We start from the raw sequence: 16,538 nt of genomic DNA on the forward strand, positions 1-16,538 counted from the left end.
TCTAGAGCTTATATAACTATGGATAGATATCTAGTAAACTTTTATATTCAAAACTACTTACTACCTCTTAATCTACTTGGTATATGCGACTTGAAGGGAGGGTAGGAAGAAATATTTTGAGAAGGATTAATGGAACTGGGGTGGGAATTGGGGTTTGACTGGGGTTTTACTGGGTTTACTGGGTTTACTGGGTTCTTACTGGGTTAAATGGGTTCTTACTGGGTTCTTACTGGGTTAAATGGGTTATGACTGGGTCTTGACTGGGTCTTGACTGGGTTATCTCAGGGGTATTTCTTTAGACCCATATAATTTTAGTATAATAGACCAATCAACAAGAGTAGGATGATTTACTATATTTGATATATCAATATTCCTAGACACTTCTACAACTTTAGTGCATTTCTACCTTTGTACGTTAAAGAATTTCTCCCCTTACATCCATTTGTATATATTATATGTCATTCTCATGTTATGTCTCAAAGCCAACTTTCCGACTTTGCATCGTCGCTCTATGGTGGTGATCTTGACGATCTCTCATATATTTCAACTGGACAAGTCACACCATCCGCAAGTCAACACACAATCGACTCAAACTTCCGAAGACCAGATGATCCCCTCCCAATCCCCCCTTTATTGAAACGCGTTGGACCCGACCGTAGGAAAGGGTTTATTCTATACGATACAATGTCACATAACGATTTTGTGGACTGGTGGTTAGAGACTGACTACGGGAGGAAAAGCAAGCTTAAATGGGATTCGAACCGCCATACAGAGATCTGGAATAGCTACCATCAGGTAGCTCAGGGTATTGATGGCGCACCAAAGGTTATGTGCAAGCGCTGTGGGAAGATCCTAGAGCATCCTTATACACTAAGCCCGAACAGCACAGGCAAAGCGCAGTATCATGGCACATCAACCATCCAGAAACATCGGAAAACGGCTGGTTGTTTACGGTCGGAAAAGGGGAAGAAAGCGGAGATTACAAACTTCCTACAACGAGAGGTATATTTTCTATCATAAAATCAAGTAACTATACTAATTTATTATTATTCTAGGGAGAAGTTTCAGCAAGCATACCCTTCTTACAAGAAGATTGGGAGGAGGATCTCCTCCAATTTCTTACTCTCAACCGGCTCCCATTCCATCTGATCGAGCATCCATCATTCAAACGCATCATCAATAAAGCTCGTTCCGCCCCATCCCCTCCAGTGATCCCATCTGCCGATACCATCCGTCGCCGATTGGGCAGTCTAGTCAAAGACCGGCAGCAGCGTATCCTTCGTACGCTGCCTTCTGGCTCAAAGATATCCATTGCGCTTGACTGCTGGACATCTCCATTCTCGCAGGCATTTATGGCTATTACTGGCTATTTCATTGACAGTGATTGGGTATATCGTGAGGTACTACTTGGGTTTAAGCCGCTTCATGGTACACATACCGGCTCTTACCTGAGTAGTGTTCTTATAGAAACCCTAGTGGAGCACAACATTGAAGATAAAGTATTCGGGTTGACAACAGATAATGCATCAAACAACAAGACATTAGCTACTGCTCTCCAACAGGCTTTGTCAGATGGTACTATTATCACCCGAATACCATGTCTTGCCCACGTTATCCAGCTCAGCCTCAATCAGCTTCTTGCTCGGATCAAGGCAGTTCCATTAAATGAATCAGCCGAGACAAGGTGGACAGAGAAGCAGTCAAGGCTAGCCCAAGAAAATGCGAAGCAAAGTCAGATCTCCTCCACACTGAACAAAGTCCGTTATCTTGCGATTTACGTCAATGCAAGTCCCCAGCGCAGAGAGACCTTTTACAATCTTCAGACAACTAATATCAAGATCGTTCCAATCCAAGATGTAAAGACACGATGGAATTCTACGTTCCTCATGCTTCGCCGGGCAAAGAGGCTACGTGCTATCTTCTCTTTATTCTGTACAGAGTATGATTGTGAGGAGATGCTACTCAGCGAGCAAGAGTGGCGTCAGATCGACTATCTTCTTTGTATCACCGAGCCCTTCTTTGATTATACAACACAGCTATCAAAGACTCGAGATGTCACTGCCCACTATGTGTTTAAGATCTACAACAAACTGTTTGATCATCTTGAGCGATCACAGGCACAGCTACGCCGAAAGCGTGTCCCATGGAAAAAACAGATGCTAGAGGCCCTTGAAGCTGGTCGGTCTAAGCTTGATGAGTATTACTCCCAAGCTGATGATCTTCGAGGGAATATCTATGCAATCAGTACAATGCTTGCACCGGTGAACAAATTCAAATTCTTCCTCTCCAGTGATTGGGATCAGAAATGGCGAGATACCTATCGACTTGCTTTTGAACAAGCCCTTGTTCCATATCAAGCACAAGTTAGAATAAGCAGTGATCTACAAAGCTCTCTAACGATAGCCCATCCAAGCTCAAGGCTAGAGGAGATGCTTGATGGAAGGGATATACAACCACGAGCCATTACTGATGAAATCAGTCAATATCTTGACAGCGGTAAGTAAATACAAAGAGTATGTGTGATAATAATACTAATATATATATAGATACTGTTTCTGTTAGGCCGCTTACTTTCTGGAAAGAGCACCAGGCTCGCTTTCCGGCCATTGCTGCCCTTGCGCGAGATACACTCTCATTTCCAGCAACTGGCGCAGGAGTTGAACGCCTCTTTAATACCGCTCGAGATATTTGTCACTATCGTCGTGGTAGAATGAAGAGTGAGACTGTCGAGGCATTAATGATGTTTCTTTGTACAACGAAATTTGATATGGAGGAGCAGGAAGCAACACTTCTTGAGAAATTTTTCTCCCAGGATGAGCTTGAGGCGGCAAAAGAGGAGAGGGAAGAGAAGCTCAGTGAGATTGAGGTTGATCCAATTAGTGATACAGAGGAGCAGGAGGATGAACTGGAAGATAAACCAGGGGATGCAATTGAGGTTGTAATTGAGGATAGACCAGAGGATATACCGGAGGAGAGGCCCTTACCTACAAGTGAATATGGTCGTCCTTGCTCGCCATCATTACCACCAACCTGTACACAGACACGAGCATCAGGGAGAAAACGTAAAAGCAGGGAAGATGATTTATTTGAATACCATTAGCTTGCTTGACAAAGAATCCTCAATTATACGCATCTCTTTTACCCTTTTTACAAATAAAATTAGATATAATCAAGTAAAGCAAATACTCAAAATTACCGCGAATAAATGCATAAGTTATACATTTAGAATCCTTAGCATGTTTGTTTAGTTTGTAACCCAGTTTGGGGCCCCAGACCCAGTACTGGGTCGAACCCTCCGACCCAGACCCATTACTGGGTCGAAGGGTTCGACCCAAAACCCAACCCAGACTGGGTTGGGTCTGGGTTGGGTCTGGGTTGGGTCTGGGTTTTACTGGGTCGTGCGGAAGACTAGACCCATGATCAACTAGACCAGTTCGCGGCGACTCTCACAGCACTTTTCCAGGACGCTATAAAGACAGCCGGGTCCCTGAACCGCACTCATACCTTCACCACCCCGTGGTGGACCTCCGAATGCCAAGCCAAGCGCCAACAGTGGCTAGGCGTAAGACACACGGATCCAGATAAGGCTGACACCGCTAAAAGAGCTTTTCTCTCCTGTGTACGCTCCTCGAAAAGGGCCTACTGGAGGGACCGCATTGACAATATCAAAACGGACTCTGACCTATACAATATCATCAGCTGGCATAAATTGGGCACCGACCTTAAGGCCCCTCCCCTTCTCGTCGATGGCCTCCCTGTGGAGGACACCATGGAAAAGGCGGAGGCCCTACGCCGCGCAGTCCTTGGCCGTTTTAGCCCAGACGACGACCTACCAACGGACCCTATCCCTATCACCACAACCTCCAGCCTTCCATGGCTACAATCTGTCACAATGGAAGAAGTTGAGGCTAACACAATTGGCGTCTCCAGCACGTCGCCTGGCTCAGATAGGATAACTGTGCGCCTACTCAAAGCCTGCTGGGAACACCTCAAAGACATAGTCCTCTCTCTGTTTAACCGATGCCTCGCCCTCTGCCACATCCCCCTGGCCTGGAAGGTCGCGGAGGTGGCTATGATACCCAAGGTCGGCAAGAAGGATAAGTCCTCCGTGCGCTCCTGGAGACCGATCGCCCTCCTATCCTGTCTCTCTAAGGGACTAGAACGAATCATCGCGAAAAGAATTGCCTGGACTGCCCTCACCCACGGCGTCCTCAGCCCCCAGCATGCGGGGGCTCTACCCAAACTTTCCGCCACAGACCTAGTCGCCTCCTTCACCCACGATGCCGAAATGGCACTCTCACAGAACAAGCAAGTCACCCTAGTCACGATGGACGTCCAGGGTGCATTCGATGCCCTCCTCCGGAGACGACTTCTCAAGCGCATGGGCGAGCAGGGCTGGCCACGAGAACTGCTACTTCTTGTGGACAGCTTTCTCACCGGACGCAAAGCCCGCGTCCGGCTGGAAGGCTCAACCACCCCTGAGTACGATGTGGTCTGCGGAACCCCCCAAGGCTCCCCATTATCACCAGTACTATATATGCTCTACCTAGCCGAACTCCTCAATATGGACCAAACGCTCCGTTTCGGGTATGCCGACGACCTAGCTCTATACCGAGCCTCCCACGATCTCACCCAGAATGTCAGACTCCTCGCTAAGGACGTTCAGAGCATTCTTGCCTGGGGAGAATATAATAAAGTGGCCTTCGCCCCCGAGAAACTAGAGATGATCCATATCACTAGACATCGAGGGGATGAGTCCACTTCAATTGTAGTCAACGACCGGCTCACCATCGACCCCGTTCAGGCCAAGAAACCAGGATACACACCCACTCTCCGCTGGCTGGGAGTCTTTTTCGATAGAAAGCTCACATGGAGAAGCCACATTCTCGCCCGGGCGGGCAAGGCACGCGCTGTCGCACAACATATCCGCAATCTGGCCCGCACGACCTGCGGCCCGCCCGCGAGCTCACTTCGCAAAGCAGTCATCACCTGTGTTATACCCTCCCTAACGTTCGGAACTGAGGCCTGGTATGGCGGCCGGAATAGGCCCGCAAAACAGGCTAGCAAGGGCACCGTCAGCGCCCGTGTTGGCTGGCATATCAATGTCATCGAGTCGACCCTGGCACTCGCCATCCGCGGCGTCCTCCCTGTATGGCGCACCACACCAACTCCCTCGCTCTTTAGGGACGCGGGAATCCCGTCTGGATACGCCACACTTGAAGAGGCGAAACTACGGTTCGCTCTAAGGCTTAACACCATCCACAAAGGTCACACCCTTGTCCGTCGCATTCGACCCCCGATGATCACCCGAGGCCGCGGCACCGGCACCCGCCAACCGGCAAAGACAATTATCCAGAGACTTGGGAGCATCCTCCCGGAAGTCCCAAGACCGACCCTCTCCCCCCCGCACTACTCACCGGGCTGCAGAATAGATCCTACAGGGGGTATAGATAAGGCGACCGCGTCTAAAGCTTTCCAAGTCTGGCAGGAATCACTCCCACCCACAGATATCTGCGTCTTCTCAGATGGCTCCGAGCAGTGGCAGGAGGGCATCAAGTACGTAGGCTATGGCTTCGTACTTATGGCAAACGGCACCCAAATCGACACTGGCGCTGGCGCTATCAACTCACGCTCTCATGTTTTCGACGCCGAAGCAATCGGAGCCTGGCGAGGGCTCGAACGGGCAATCGCGGTAGCTCCGCCTAGGTCGAAAATCTGGCTCTGTATTGATAGCACATCCGTTATCTGGTGTATTAGGGGGAATGCCTCGAACTCCTCGCAATGGGCATTTTTAGCCTGCCACCGGGCTATGGAACAGCACAATATCAGTCTCCGATGGGCCCCTGGGCACACTGGGATCGAAGGGAACGAAGCTGCTGACACCTTAGCCGGTGAAGGCGCGCTACGCGGTAGTGCTATAGGGATGGAAGCCGAACCCACGATTAGCGGGATCCGATCCATCTTCCGGGAACTTCGGAACGAGGCTCGCTTGCGCTGGTGGGACACGGTCTCTCAAAAACTCTCCCAGTGGTACCGACGCTGGTCAGACACCTACGAGATTGATTCACTGCCGGAACTCGAACTCCGACGACCAGCGCTCCACCGCTGGCTTGCCCTCCGCTCGTCGCATGGCGACTTCGACTGGTACCACCGCAAGTTCAACCACGAAGACGCCAAACTCGACTGCTCATGCGGCCGCCGAAAGTCACCAGAGCACCTCGCTCTCTGCCACAAAACCCAGAGGTCTTTCCGACACTGGCCAAAACGCCCCCCGACACCTCCAACCGACAGGACAGAGGCAGTCGCCTACCTTCGCAGCCTGGACCCCAAGCAGTTTGTTGAACTACTGGAGCTCACAAGCTTCTACTCGCGGGTCTGCACGAGGTAACTCCTTCATTTGTTTCCTCAACAAAGTCTTTTGGCACCCGCCAATCACCACACACCTGGACCCCCCGGGACCCCCCGGGACCCTCACCCCCATGATGGCCGGCTCACATGTCGGAGACAGCTGTCATCAACTGGCTACTCAGCCCTCGCATTTACGAATGCATGAACTGCAATCTGTGGAGAAAGATCTTTGTATTATAGAAACCATAGCACTGCACGTCCCAATACCCCATGGGAGGTCGCAGGAGCAAGCTTTCGCTTGCTCCCTGCCGGACGTTAAATATATCTACCTACCTACCTACCTACCTACCTACCTACCTACCTACCTACCTACCAGCACCTACAACATAGTTAGGAGCCTCTGGGGCTAGATGTTGAACGAAATACAGCGTACTTTCCACTAGACCATGACAAAAACCAAGGTTCCTGTTTATGGCCTAGGGAGGCCGTATTTGAGGTTTGACACTAGACCAAACCCTTAGTGAGGCCACCCTTGTTTGGCGCACGGATATAATCGAAGTGTGGCGTGGATGTAAAGGTTAGTTTCTAGCTGGAATCCTAGGCAGCATTGCTGATCATACAATATTAGAATAGATACGACATGCAATATCATCATCGTATGGTAAATTTCGTCTGACGCTACCTATGCCTTCAAAGTTGTGGTGTTGAGCTCACAACAGTCTTCCGCCAGACGCATATAGATGTGATGCCGGAGAAGCTCTCCACATGAGATCTACCGAGCTTTAAGCATTACTCTGCACCGATACTGACAGCAAATTTGCTATACCTGCGAAGTGTCGGCCCATAGACATAAAGCAGGTACGGAATTGTGGCCATGACTGTACTGATGGCCCCCAAGATTGTCAGTGTGTATTGAACACCGATAGAACGGTAAATAGGCCCACCAGCAACAGTCATGCCGCCAGCCACCACATATCTGGTAAAAACAAGAAACCCTAGTGCAGATGCTGAGTATCCCCCGTAGGAATCTATGATATACATGTAGGTGACGATGAAAATAGTGGTGATTCCGAATCCGAATAAGGCGGAAGCAATGATGGGAGACCAAATTGAGATGGACGGCTAAATATCCAGAGAGCATGAAAATCAGCGTACGAGACAATGAGGAACAAATCACGGGCACTCACATAGCTGGTCCAACCCATCCAGAACAAACTTACTGGCACCGCTGGAGCACCACCCAGCATTGCATACCAGAGTCGTATTTCAGGAGCAATGGCAGAAGTCCTCTTGTATTCTTTGGCAGTCCAAGAGTATATCACCGGAACTAGGGTGCCAACAAGAAGAATGCCACATAGCATCCCCGCCCAGAGTATTCCAGTCATCTCCTGCGAAAGCCCATATGTTTGACCAAAAATGTATGTATAACCCTCCAGAAAGGTGAAGAGGACAATGTAGATCACGGTAAGGTAGAGCGACATCAAAATGATGATCAACTCAGAGTGAACCAGCACAAATGGCCGATAGACGGAAAGCAGCAATCGTTGGCCCAAGGCTGCATGTTTCATCTCCATCGGGGCTCTGTATCTCTCGTCCCCAGTTTCTGCGCGGAGAATCTTTGCTTTCCAATATAGAAGGAGAGGTCCATATGTTTCTGGCTGGAACAGAAGGATAATGACAAGGGTTGCGCCTCCCATAATGAGCATCATCCACTCAAGCCAACGCCATCCCAAATGAATTGGAATGTAGCTGCCTATGATCTGCCCAGCCATTGGTCCCACAAAGGATGGAATAGCATAGGCTGGAAAAGCATATGTCTTTTGCAATGGATCCCACAAATCCGCTACCGTACCACCAGCGCAGGTGAGTGGAGGAGACCCAAAGAAACCAGCGAGAAAACGAAAGATAAGGTGACTATGGAGGTTGGGAGCCAGTGCCGCGGCCATGATGAAAATCAGAAAAAGGACCATAGTTGTCAGGTAAACGGCGTTCCGACCAAAAGTCTCAGAGAATGGGCCTGAAAGGAGAGAGCCGACCCCAAAACCGACCAGAAATAGAGCTGTTGGCACGGTCAGCTTATGCAAAAGCAATCATCATTCCAAAAACCTGCACTCACCTGTCGCAAGAGATCCGACTACTTCGGACACTTTGAAGTGTTCACTGTATTGCACGATGCCACAAGCATCAATTGCAGATGCGGCGGTTACAGAAAAAGCTATCAAAGAGACCAGAAGGGTCATAAACATCTTCCGCGACACGCTCTGGTTTGCAGGGTTCAAAGGATCACTGGAACTATCCCAGTCCACAATGATAATGGAATCGGTGGGGAGTGTTGCTTGAAGCGAGGATTTGTTGGGATCACAAAACAGAGCATTGCATAACTGACAGCTGGATGATTGAGTATGAGTATGGCATATTCGCATAGTGTGAGCTACCACTTACCTCGAGCTCTGCGGTGGCCCAAGTGTATAGCTCTCACAGTTACATTTGTCTTTGGGTTCCGCCAGTTGGTCGCGAACAGCTTGTTTGATTCGCTGATATTGAAAGAAAGATTCCATCATGGTCAAGTTACTGTAGAAAGTGAATTGGTGAAAAGAAAAGAAACCGGGTAGGTTGTGATTATGTAGCGTCTGAAATTTTAGCCATCACAGTGAGCCCTAGGGAGTAAGGTTACCGGACTTGAATGCCTGTTTTGTCAATGGGCTGTAGATCGGGGCCTGACTCTGCTGTCCGACTGATTTTGCTCCACCTCGCCTTGATGGTACCTATAATTCACCAGTCAGGTCCGGGCTTGGACATTGGCACATCGGATATGTTTGCCACACTTTTCTCCGATGCACTTAAACTCCGGTTGGCAAATGGTTCCTCTGAATTGGAGCTGCATTTTTTAAAGCAAGGGGCAGTTTCTGCTGAACAAAGAAGCCACCGTTTTGTCGCCTGGTCAAGCTTCAAGCCGCCCATGATGTTACAATGTTCCTCTTCGGGTTTGCCTAAGAATGCAACCAAGGCTCTAGATTGAACATGATACCTGAGATCAGCGCGTACTTGAAAGTGGAGACCGATACGTCACATCTGATATGTTGAGGTCAATATCGTCTTGCATTGCCGGATGGTACGGAGATAGAGACTGGGCATTTTGCGATCAGTCTCACTTCAACACTTAATTAATATTTCCATTAGAACAAATTCAAATAAGATTAAACACTATTGTTCTTTTCACAGCTAGTGAGCGTTACACCATTTGAAAACTCACCAGAGATACCGTCCTATGTAAAGGAGACATTAACCTGCGGACAGACTGCCAATGCTATCCAAGTTCTGAATAAGTCAGCATATAATTACGCAATCACAGATTCCATAGTTTTACCCAGTTGAACAGATCAGCCCCAAACCATTCCCGCATATCAGTCCAGTCTTCAATTGTGCTCTCGAATGGCGTTCCGGAATTCGATAGTGGTTGGTTTTCTGCACTGAACTGAGGTCTGGAAAAAGTTATTCAACCGGACCTACCATCACGACGAAGTAGGACTTACTGTAATTGAAGAAGTATGCGATATGCTTTCAAACATATTGCACTTCGACGAGAAAGACTTTTCATTCGAAGCACGAGTTTGGTTAACTCTTCCCGGTACGAGCCTGACTCAAAAGGCGATCGCATATCCAAAAGGCATGAGTTGAGTGCCACAGCAGCGTGAAGCACCTTCAAGCTTGTTACGCCTCTAAGCAACCATAGATAAGGTCGAAGTATTGGGATTTCGTAGATCTGACGATGGATGCCAATCAAGGCGGCACTGGAAGCTATACACCTCTCTCTCGATGTTGCAAGGAAGCATGGTGACTGAGAATGGCGAAAGGGCCGATGTAGAAGAAGGTAGAGTTGATGTGCATAGGCTTGTAGAATGCACCAATAGGCATAACTGGAATCCAATATGTTTGGGGCACCATCGACCAAATAGGTCGAGTCCCATCTCTGTTGTTCCTCGGCGATTATCGCATCAAATTTATCCAATGACTCTGCCTCAAGTCGCGAGGGACTAGATATGTGGTGACAGATCTGAGTGGAGATCCGGAAGAGCCGAACTTTAAACATCATCACGGACATCTGCGTGGGCTTACTTGATGGCTGCGAGATCCCCTCTTTGGTAATGTCGTTGTCATTGACATCTGCCGGCATTGTGGTTTTTATATCAAGAAGGAAAGACATGTCGATATCCCGAAAGAGAATGGCTTGATAGGTATGTAGCGTCAATATGCCAACCCAGCAGCGTCGGCGTCTCTCAGTCTCAAGGTGATCAAGTCCCAGGGAGTCAACATTGCACCGTAGGGCTATGCCGACGTTCAAGGCCATGCCCAACAAGGCCCATCCTTGATCCACAGACTCGTTGTGAGAAAGGTTATATATCACCATCAGCAAAGCCTCGAATGTACTGAGTTTATGTCGGATAAAAAATTGATCTTGTACGAGACAAACCATTGCAGTCTGTTGAAGCCGGCGGGACAAAATCACAGCTTCTTGCTCCTGGGAATGAGACCCTTTTGGCCATAGATCCACGAGTCTAGGATCACTTGGCTCCATGGTATTCAATGCCAGAGAGCACATAGAAAAGAGTAAAGCGAGCCAAGAAAGATCAACCTCATAGGGATTTTGCATGAAGGTAACATATTGCTTCTGGAATGTCGGGCCATGGAGAATGGGGAACAGAGCAGAGATATGATTGAAAAAGTGAGAAACCAGGCAGTCGCAGCTGGTTCTGGGGGGTAAAAGATTAATAATGTCTTGAAGCAAGATACTAGGGCCAATTGAAAAGGGAGACAAAGAGTCGGTTGCTGCGATAGGATCATCTTCTGGACACGGCCGTTGAAGAACAGCTTCCCAGCGACTATCTTGGGAATCTTCAGTTACATCAGGTTCCGACCGCTCAGCTCGACGACCCAAAGAGCCAGTAACCGGTTGGTTCAATGGGGCCAAGGAGGCGGCGGCCCTTTTTCTGGGTCGCACATTGGAGGACGAGGGCTTGGACGTTGTTCGATGAAGATTAGTGGATGTAATCGGAACAGTAGGGGCCAAGAACGAGCACGACAGCTCGTATCCTCGCCGCTTACAAGCACCACAAGGCTGTTGACGGTCACATTTTAATTTGGAGCATCGACAATGCTCGCAGCTAAGGACTTTTCGCTTTCGTCGATAAAGAGATTCATGGCCTTGCGTTCGACACTGCCCATCTTCGGTGGAACTTTGAGTCATCGTATTGCAGAGCTCATGTATACGGAGTTGCAAGTCCGGTATCATTGTAAGAATAAAAATCAGCAAGGGTGTTGGGAACTGTGACGAAAACCGGAGTTTAGGCAGCTCGGAGGAACGGCCGACAGTTGTCCGAGTTTGTGTGATCAACTTTCGGGGCTGCGGAGTTGATCGGGTTTAGCTTGTCGGACTTTGCCCGGTCATATATGTTGATAGTTATAGAAGTAAAAATTCTGTTATAGAAGTCTTATGGTTTAGCATATGTTGACAGTTCCTGTTCTCAAAGATATCTCAGTCCCTGGTTTGTTAGGCTATCTACTGAACTTGTAAGGAATGAGCTCTCTGAAAAGGCGGGTTACTATGATTTGGGCAAAAGAAGATGAGCAAAACCAATATATGGATACCAAGTACAGCGCACAGTGCACAGTTTGTTCCAGTCCAAAACATATGCGAAGCACATCACGAGCTTCCAACCGGTTAGAGCTTATTCGTCCTCCACTAATTCGAAGTGACAATATGCCTATCACAATCTCCGAAGATGGATAGCTATTTGGGCCTAGTCAGAGCACAAGCTAGTGGAATCTGACCAGAAAGCTTGATCAATCACCTTAATTGTGAACATTAAATCCCAATCATGTCGCGATGTGGCAACGCATCGACCTAATTTACTGAGCACTGCTGGAACCAACAAACGTCAACAGTACAGAGTCAGTCTCCGGAACAGTAATATATGTCTTCTCCGCTTACCTGATTTCTGAAGAGACAGACGTGAGCTGTGGAACAACTTAGATATGTATGTCCGTATCTGTGGTCCGCAGCTCCCGTACTAATATAATAAATGGGGTGCTTGGATCTTGCGCCCTTTCCACAAAATCGATGAGGTATTGTGCATTAAGTCGCATCGCCATATGGACTTGAATTCAACGGATATCAATTCATCTCGCACTAAATCGCACAGAGAAATACAAAGTGAGTTTTCTGCCATTGTAGGCCTCAGGAACGAAGGACCACAATTGAACTTGTAAGTCCGAACGAGTTGCGAGAGAGTTACAGAGCCTCACGTTGAGAGCGAGAAATAGAAAAAAAATACCGCATTAAATGAGCCATAGACAGATATTCATGCTGCAAACTTTCCTGTTGTGTCGTTTAAAGGCTACTGAGGCTCAACGAAAGATCAGATTGACCTGGTCATTGACGATCACAGTGATGCTACGAGAGAGCCAGCAACACATTGGCAATGGCAAAAGGGGGACGGCTCGCAACCTGATAGACGTCTCGTTCTGATGTGTCACAAGGCTCAACTACGACTCGTTCTGGCGTCAGCCATGCATGAAACTCTGGTAGAGCAGTTGGAAGTCCCTATATAGGCGGTTTCTGGGTGATTTACCAGCGAGCAAACATGCGAAATCGATCATGAGTGTTACCTGTAGCTTGATGGGAGAGCCTTGGGGTTTAGGAGAGATCGCACAGCCTTCGCGAGTGGCCTGGCAAACGACTGATGAAAACTATTTTGGTCTCCTCAGTCACGTGTATTGAAGTATACCTCTTGTGCCTTCATCGTCAGTCTGGCGGACTGATCCACCCCTCTTACTAAAAAGGGCCTATCTCTGCGTACCTTCCGAACACGAGCTACATAATGACTTTCTAAGGGCAGTTCGTCACCACGATGCGAACTGACTCAACCTAACACCATCCGCTCTTGGCCTTCTGGAACCCGGGAGAGGTTTCTGGACTGAAGACGTCGGCCATGGTGGGTGAGCCGATGGTGGCGACGGAGCTGGCCAAATGGCAGTACGGCAATGCAACTCCCTTGTCCCTGGATGGAATGTCGAAAAACTCCAAGGTTTGCAAATGCAGCAGTCGTAATGATCCCAGCTGCGATATTCGCCAGTTTTGCCGGCAACTCTCTGCAACTCCGTGAGAGGTTCGTCCATAAGATCTGGACATCCTTGTACCGAGTGGAGTAGAAGGAGAGGTGCTGCTCGAAGGCCCACATACGAGTAAAAGAAAGATGGATAATTTAGAGCAGAATCGGATGACATTTCTATGTAAGCCAGCTCGGCTGAAAGAGCATACACATCCTCAGCGCCCTGGCAAAAGCGGCGGCAGAGCTTATGAATGTAGAGTAGGACTGCCCAAGCCGGTCCGGATTGCATAACCAAGATCCAAGAATTGTATCCAGCTTTTCCTGTTGACATTGAGTAGCTGCATGATTTTCATTAATTATGAAACTCTTCCACGCTTGAGATACTCATTAAACATGAGCCACCATCAAAGGCATCGAATGGATACTAATACGCGATGGGGCTCCGCGAGCTGAACATACACAGAGACACCAGTGACTTGGGGATCCAGAAGATTGATGTCGGGTATTGATTCAAATATTGAATGTTGATCCGACAAAGCATCTACAAGAAGAAATGCCAGCCGAAATTTTAAGAATTCGCAAGATCAAAGCCCGAAAGAAATCCCTTAAGAACCATGAAAAGAAAGAAAAACGCCAACCACTCTTGAATTTGTGAGGCCTTGAAACTGCGATTTCATCTCATCCCCGTAAAACTGGTTTAACCCCGGCCGCGCTGACCACGCGCACGCTGCACTGTAGCCTTACCACGTGCCAACCCGACACCGCGCCCGCGCTGGCCTCGTGTACGGAACATGGGAGCATTACTGGAACAGAGAAGCTTGTCAGTAAAAGTGAACGTAATGATGCATAGTTCGCGAAATTGCGATCCAAAAAGTGGATACCAGCGTTCAACTCACCGGAGCATATCAGGTACAATGAAGAATCGCACGTGGCTGCCGCGAATGTAGACCTGGTCGAGATGGGAGACACGACCATCGCGAGCAGTGACGGTGATGTCCTTGAGCTGAACATTCATGTTGTCCTCGGCTGTAGGAAATACATGTTAGCATTGATTCGCGCAAGAGAGTCTCTCCGCAGCTTCTTCATGGTCCGCCTCTCTAGATAGGAGAGCGGGTGCCAGAAAAGTTCGAACAACATTGAATCACGTACCTTCCAAAAGCTTCCCCCGGTAGACGACTCCGGATGTGATCTCAATTGTCACGACGTGACCCTATTAGAAACCGATATTAGCCCCTCTGTCTCGCACTATCCGCAGTAGTCTCCGTTTTCGCGATGTCTGCCTTCAATCCTTGCAATCTAACCAAGAATAGAAATGGCAAGATCAGGGAGTAGAACGCACCTGCGCTTCGTTGAGGAGCTTGATCGGGATGCCGATCGTGGAGGTGAGCTTGCCCATTTTGACTGTGTGACGGCGAACGAGGATAGAAAACGGTTGAACGAAGTCGACAGTGAAACACCAAGAGCTTCACGTGCGCCAAAAAAAAAGGCACGAATTAGGCAATGAGTGGTCGTGGGGAGATGGTGGGACAGTGGTGAGGTCGGATTAAGTTGAGGGTAAGAGAAAGGCGAGTTTTGCGGCTAAGCTCATCCTCTCCGCTTTGGGCTTTCTCTCCATCCCGACTAAACAACAACTCCAACCGTGAAAAGGCACAAAACCACCCACAAGATGCACGTCCAATAGCACTCTCTACACCTCCGATAGTTCTGCGTCAAAAATCCAAACTTCACCATAATGGCCGGCTCACCCAATTCCAATTTACGCGGCTTCAACCACGCCGTTCAAACCCTTCTCAAACAACCAACCCAATTCCTCCCACACCTCACAATCCCAACTTTCACCTACCTCCCCGAAAACTTAGGCCCACACCTTATCAATGGGAAGAAAGAGCCACCAGCACAAATTCCAACACCCGAAAAATCCCCGCATACACCCATAATCCGTGCCCTGGTCCTTGACAAAGACAACACGCTCTGCGCAGCGAAAACAACATCCTTCCCCCCACAAGTCCTGGCCAAACTCTCCTCCCTCCGCACCTCGCCAACCTCTCCCTTCAACCAAATCACAAACCCGAACTCAATTCTGATCGTCTCGAACCGCGCCGGCAGCCACCCGCGTTTCGACGGCGAGGTCTCTGAGCTGGAAACCCAGCTTGCACATCTACGGATTCCTGTTTTCCGGCTACCTGCGGGCACGGAAAAGAAGCCTTTTTGCGGCGAGGAGGTTGTGCAGTGGTTTCGAGAAAGGGGGGTTGTAAAGTCTCCGCATGAGATTGCTGTGGTTGGGGATCGGCTTGGGACAGATGTGCTTATGGCAAGGATGATGGGGTCATGGAGTGTTTGGTGTAAGGAGGGAGTGTTTGAGGTTGGGATGAAAGGGAAGCCGGAGCGGAATATTTTGGAGAAGATGGAGGTTTGGATTGAATGGTTCCTCAGGGAGAAGGGAGGGTATGCGGCGCCTTTGCCGATGGGGTGGGAGAAGCAGAAGCTGTTTTGAGGCATGCGATGCTGAATAACTATAGGATGTTTGAGATACCCTTGCATATTAAGTACTAGCAGGATATGGAACTACCGTTGTACAGTAGACTAACATTGGGTTACAGATGTAGTAGTATACACGGAGGTGAATGCAATAAAAATGAATTGATTCGGAGCCTAGCGTCAATCCCCCACACTTGTTCACCGCTAGCCCAGCGCTGTCCTATTTGCATGGTCGCGGGCAGAAGATGTCACAACTCTGCGCAGCCCAGAGGATCAGCGTCGGCTGGATGTCAGACCCAAACAAGTGTGTACAGAACAAGCTCATGTGCAAAATTTCGACTTCAAACCCATGATAGGGGATTGGACAGTTGGAATCACCGGAGTGCAGGGCAAAAAGCACCACCCTTCCCGAAGAATGTCACAAAAAGGGACCAAAAAAAAAACAGAATTGAGGGGAATGGAGTCGCAGCCCTAGTCGGTCTGTTTGGCATAACCACGTAAAAGAAAATGGAATATGGAAATGGAAGAAGTGAGAAAAGAAAATGAGAAGATGATCCCGGTCATAAATCAGTTGAAAAAAAAGAAGAATGGTAAATTGACCGT

The 16,538-nt window shown here is 48.7% G+C and overlaps 5 protein-coding genes across 5 annotated transcripts; 2 read left to right on the top strand and 3 right to left on the bottom strand.

The window, feature by feature from the left end:
- Positions 1–2,429: 2,429 nt before the first annotated feature.
- On the top strand, positions 2,430–6,388 carry Pdw03_6796 (putative RNA-directed DNA polymerase from transposon X-element; the record flags this gene model as incomplete). The annotated part of the gene is made up of 6 exons (XM_066101457.1): positions 2,430–2,496; positions 2,547–2,557; positions 2,813–3,032; positions 3,429–3,901; positions 4,637–5,556; positions 5,830–6,388. 6 exons carry the CDS (start codon positions 2,430–2,432, stop codon positions 6,386–6,388), a joined length of 2,250 nt encoding a protein of 749 aa, XP_065956540.1.
- A 749-nt stretch (positions 6,389–7,137) lies between these two features.
- Positions 7,138–8,909, bottom strand: Pdw03_6797 (Major facilitator superfamily domain, general substrate transporter; the record flags this gene model as incomplete). Its single annotated transcript, XM_014681176.2, has 4 exons — positions 7,138–7,470; positions 7,536–8,407; positions 8,465–8,736; positions 8,791–8,909. 4 exons carry the CDS (start codon positions 8,907–8,909, stop codon positions 7,138–7,140), a joined length of 1,596 nt encoding a protein of 531 aa, XP_014536662.2.
- Positions 8,910–9,630: 721 nt separating this feature from the next.
- On the bottom strand, positions 9,631–10,522 carry Pdw03_6798 (Fungal transcriptional regulatory protein, N-terminal; the record flags this gene model as incomplete). Its single annotated transcript, XM_014681175.2, has 3 exons — positions 9,631–9,666; positions 9,716–9,830; positions 9,882–10,522. The coding sequence occupies 3 exons, from the start codon at positions 10,520–10,522 to the stop codon at positions 9,631–9,633; spliced, it is 792 nt and encodes a 263-aa protein (XP_014536661.2).
- Positions 10,523–14,154: 3,632 nt separating this feature from the next.
- Pdw03_6799 (Small nuclear ribonucleoprotein Sm D3) lies at positions 14,155–14,853 on the bottom strand (the record flags this gene model as incomplete). The annotated part of the gene is made up of 4 exons (XM_014681174.1): positions 14,155–14,260; positions 14,354–14,483; positions 14,607–14,667; positions 14,797–14,853. 4 exons carry the CDS (start codon positions 14,851–14,853, stop codon positions 14,155–14,157), a joined length of 354 nt encoding a protein of 117 aa, XP_014536660.1.
- A 336-nt stretch (positions 14,854–15,189) lies between these two features.
- On the top strand, positions 15,190–15,951 carry Pdw03_6800 (HAD-superfamily phosphatase, subfamily IIIA; the record flags this gene model as incomplete). Its single annotated transcript, XM_014681173.1, has 1 exon — positions 15,190–15,951. The coding sequence occupies one exon, from the start codon at positions 15,190–15,192 to the stop codon at positions 15,949–15,951; it is 762 nt and encodes a 253-aa protein (XP_014536659.1).
- Positions 15,952–16,538: the final 587 nt, after the last annotated feature.

Source organism: Penicillium digitatum, chromosome 2 (assembly GCF_016767815.1).
Source record: "Penicillium digitatum chromosome 2, complete sequence".
In the NCBI taxonomy this organism is placed as follows: domain Eukaryota; kingdom Fungi; phylum Ascomycota; class Eurotiomycetes; order Eurotiales; family Aspergillaceae; genus Penicillium; species Penicillium digitatum.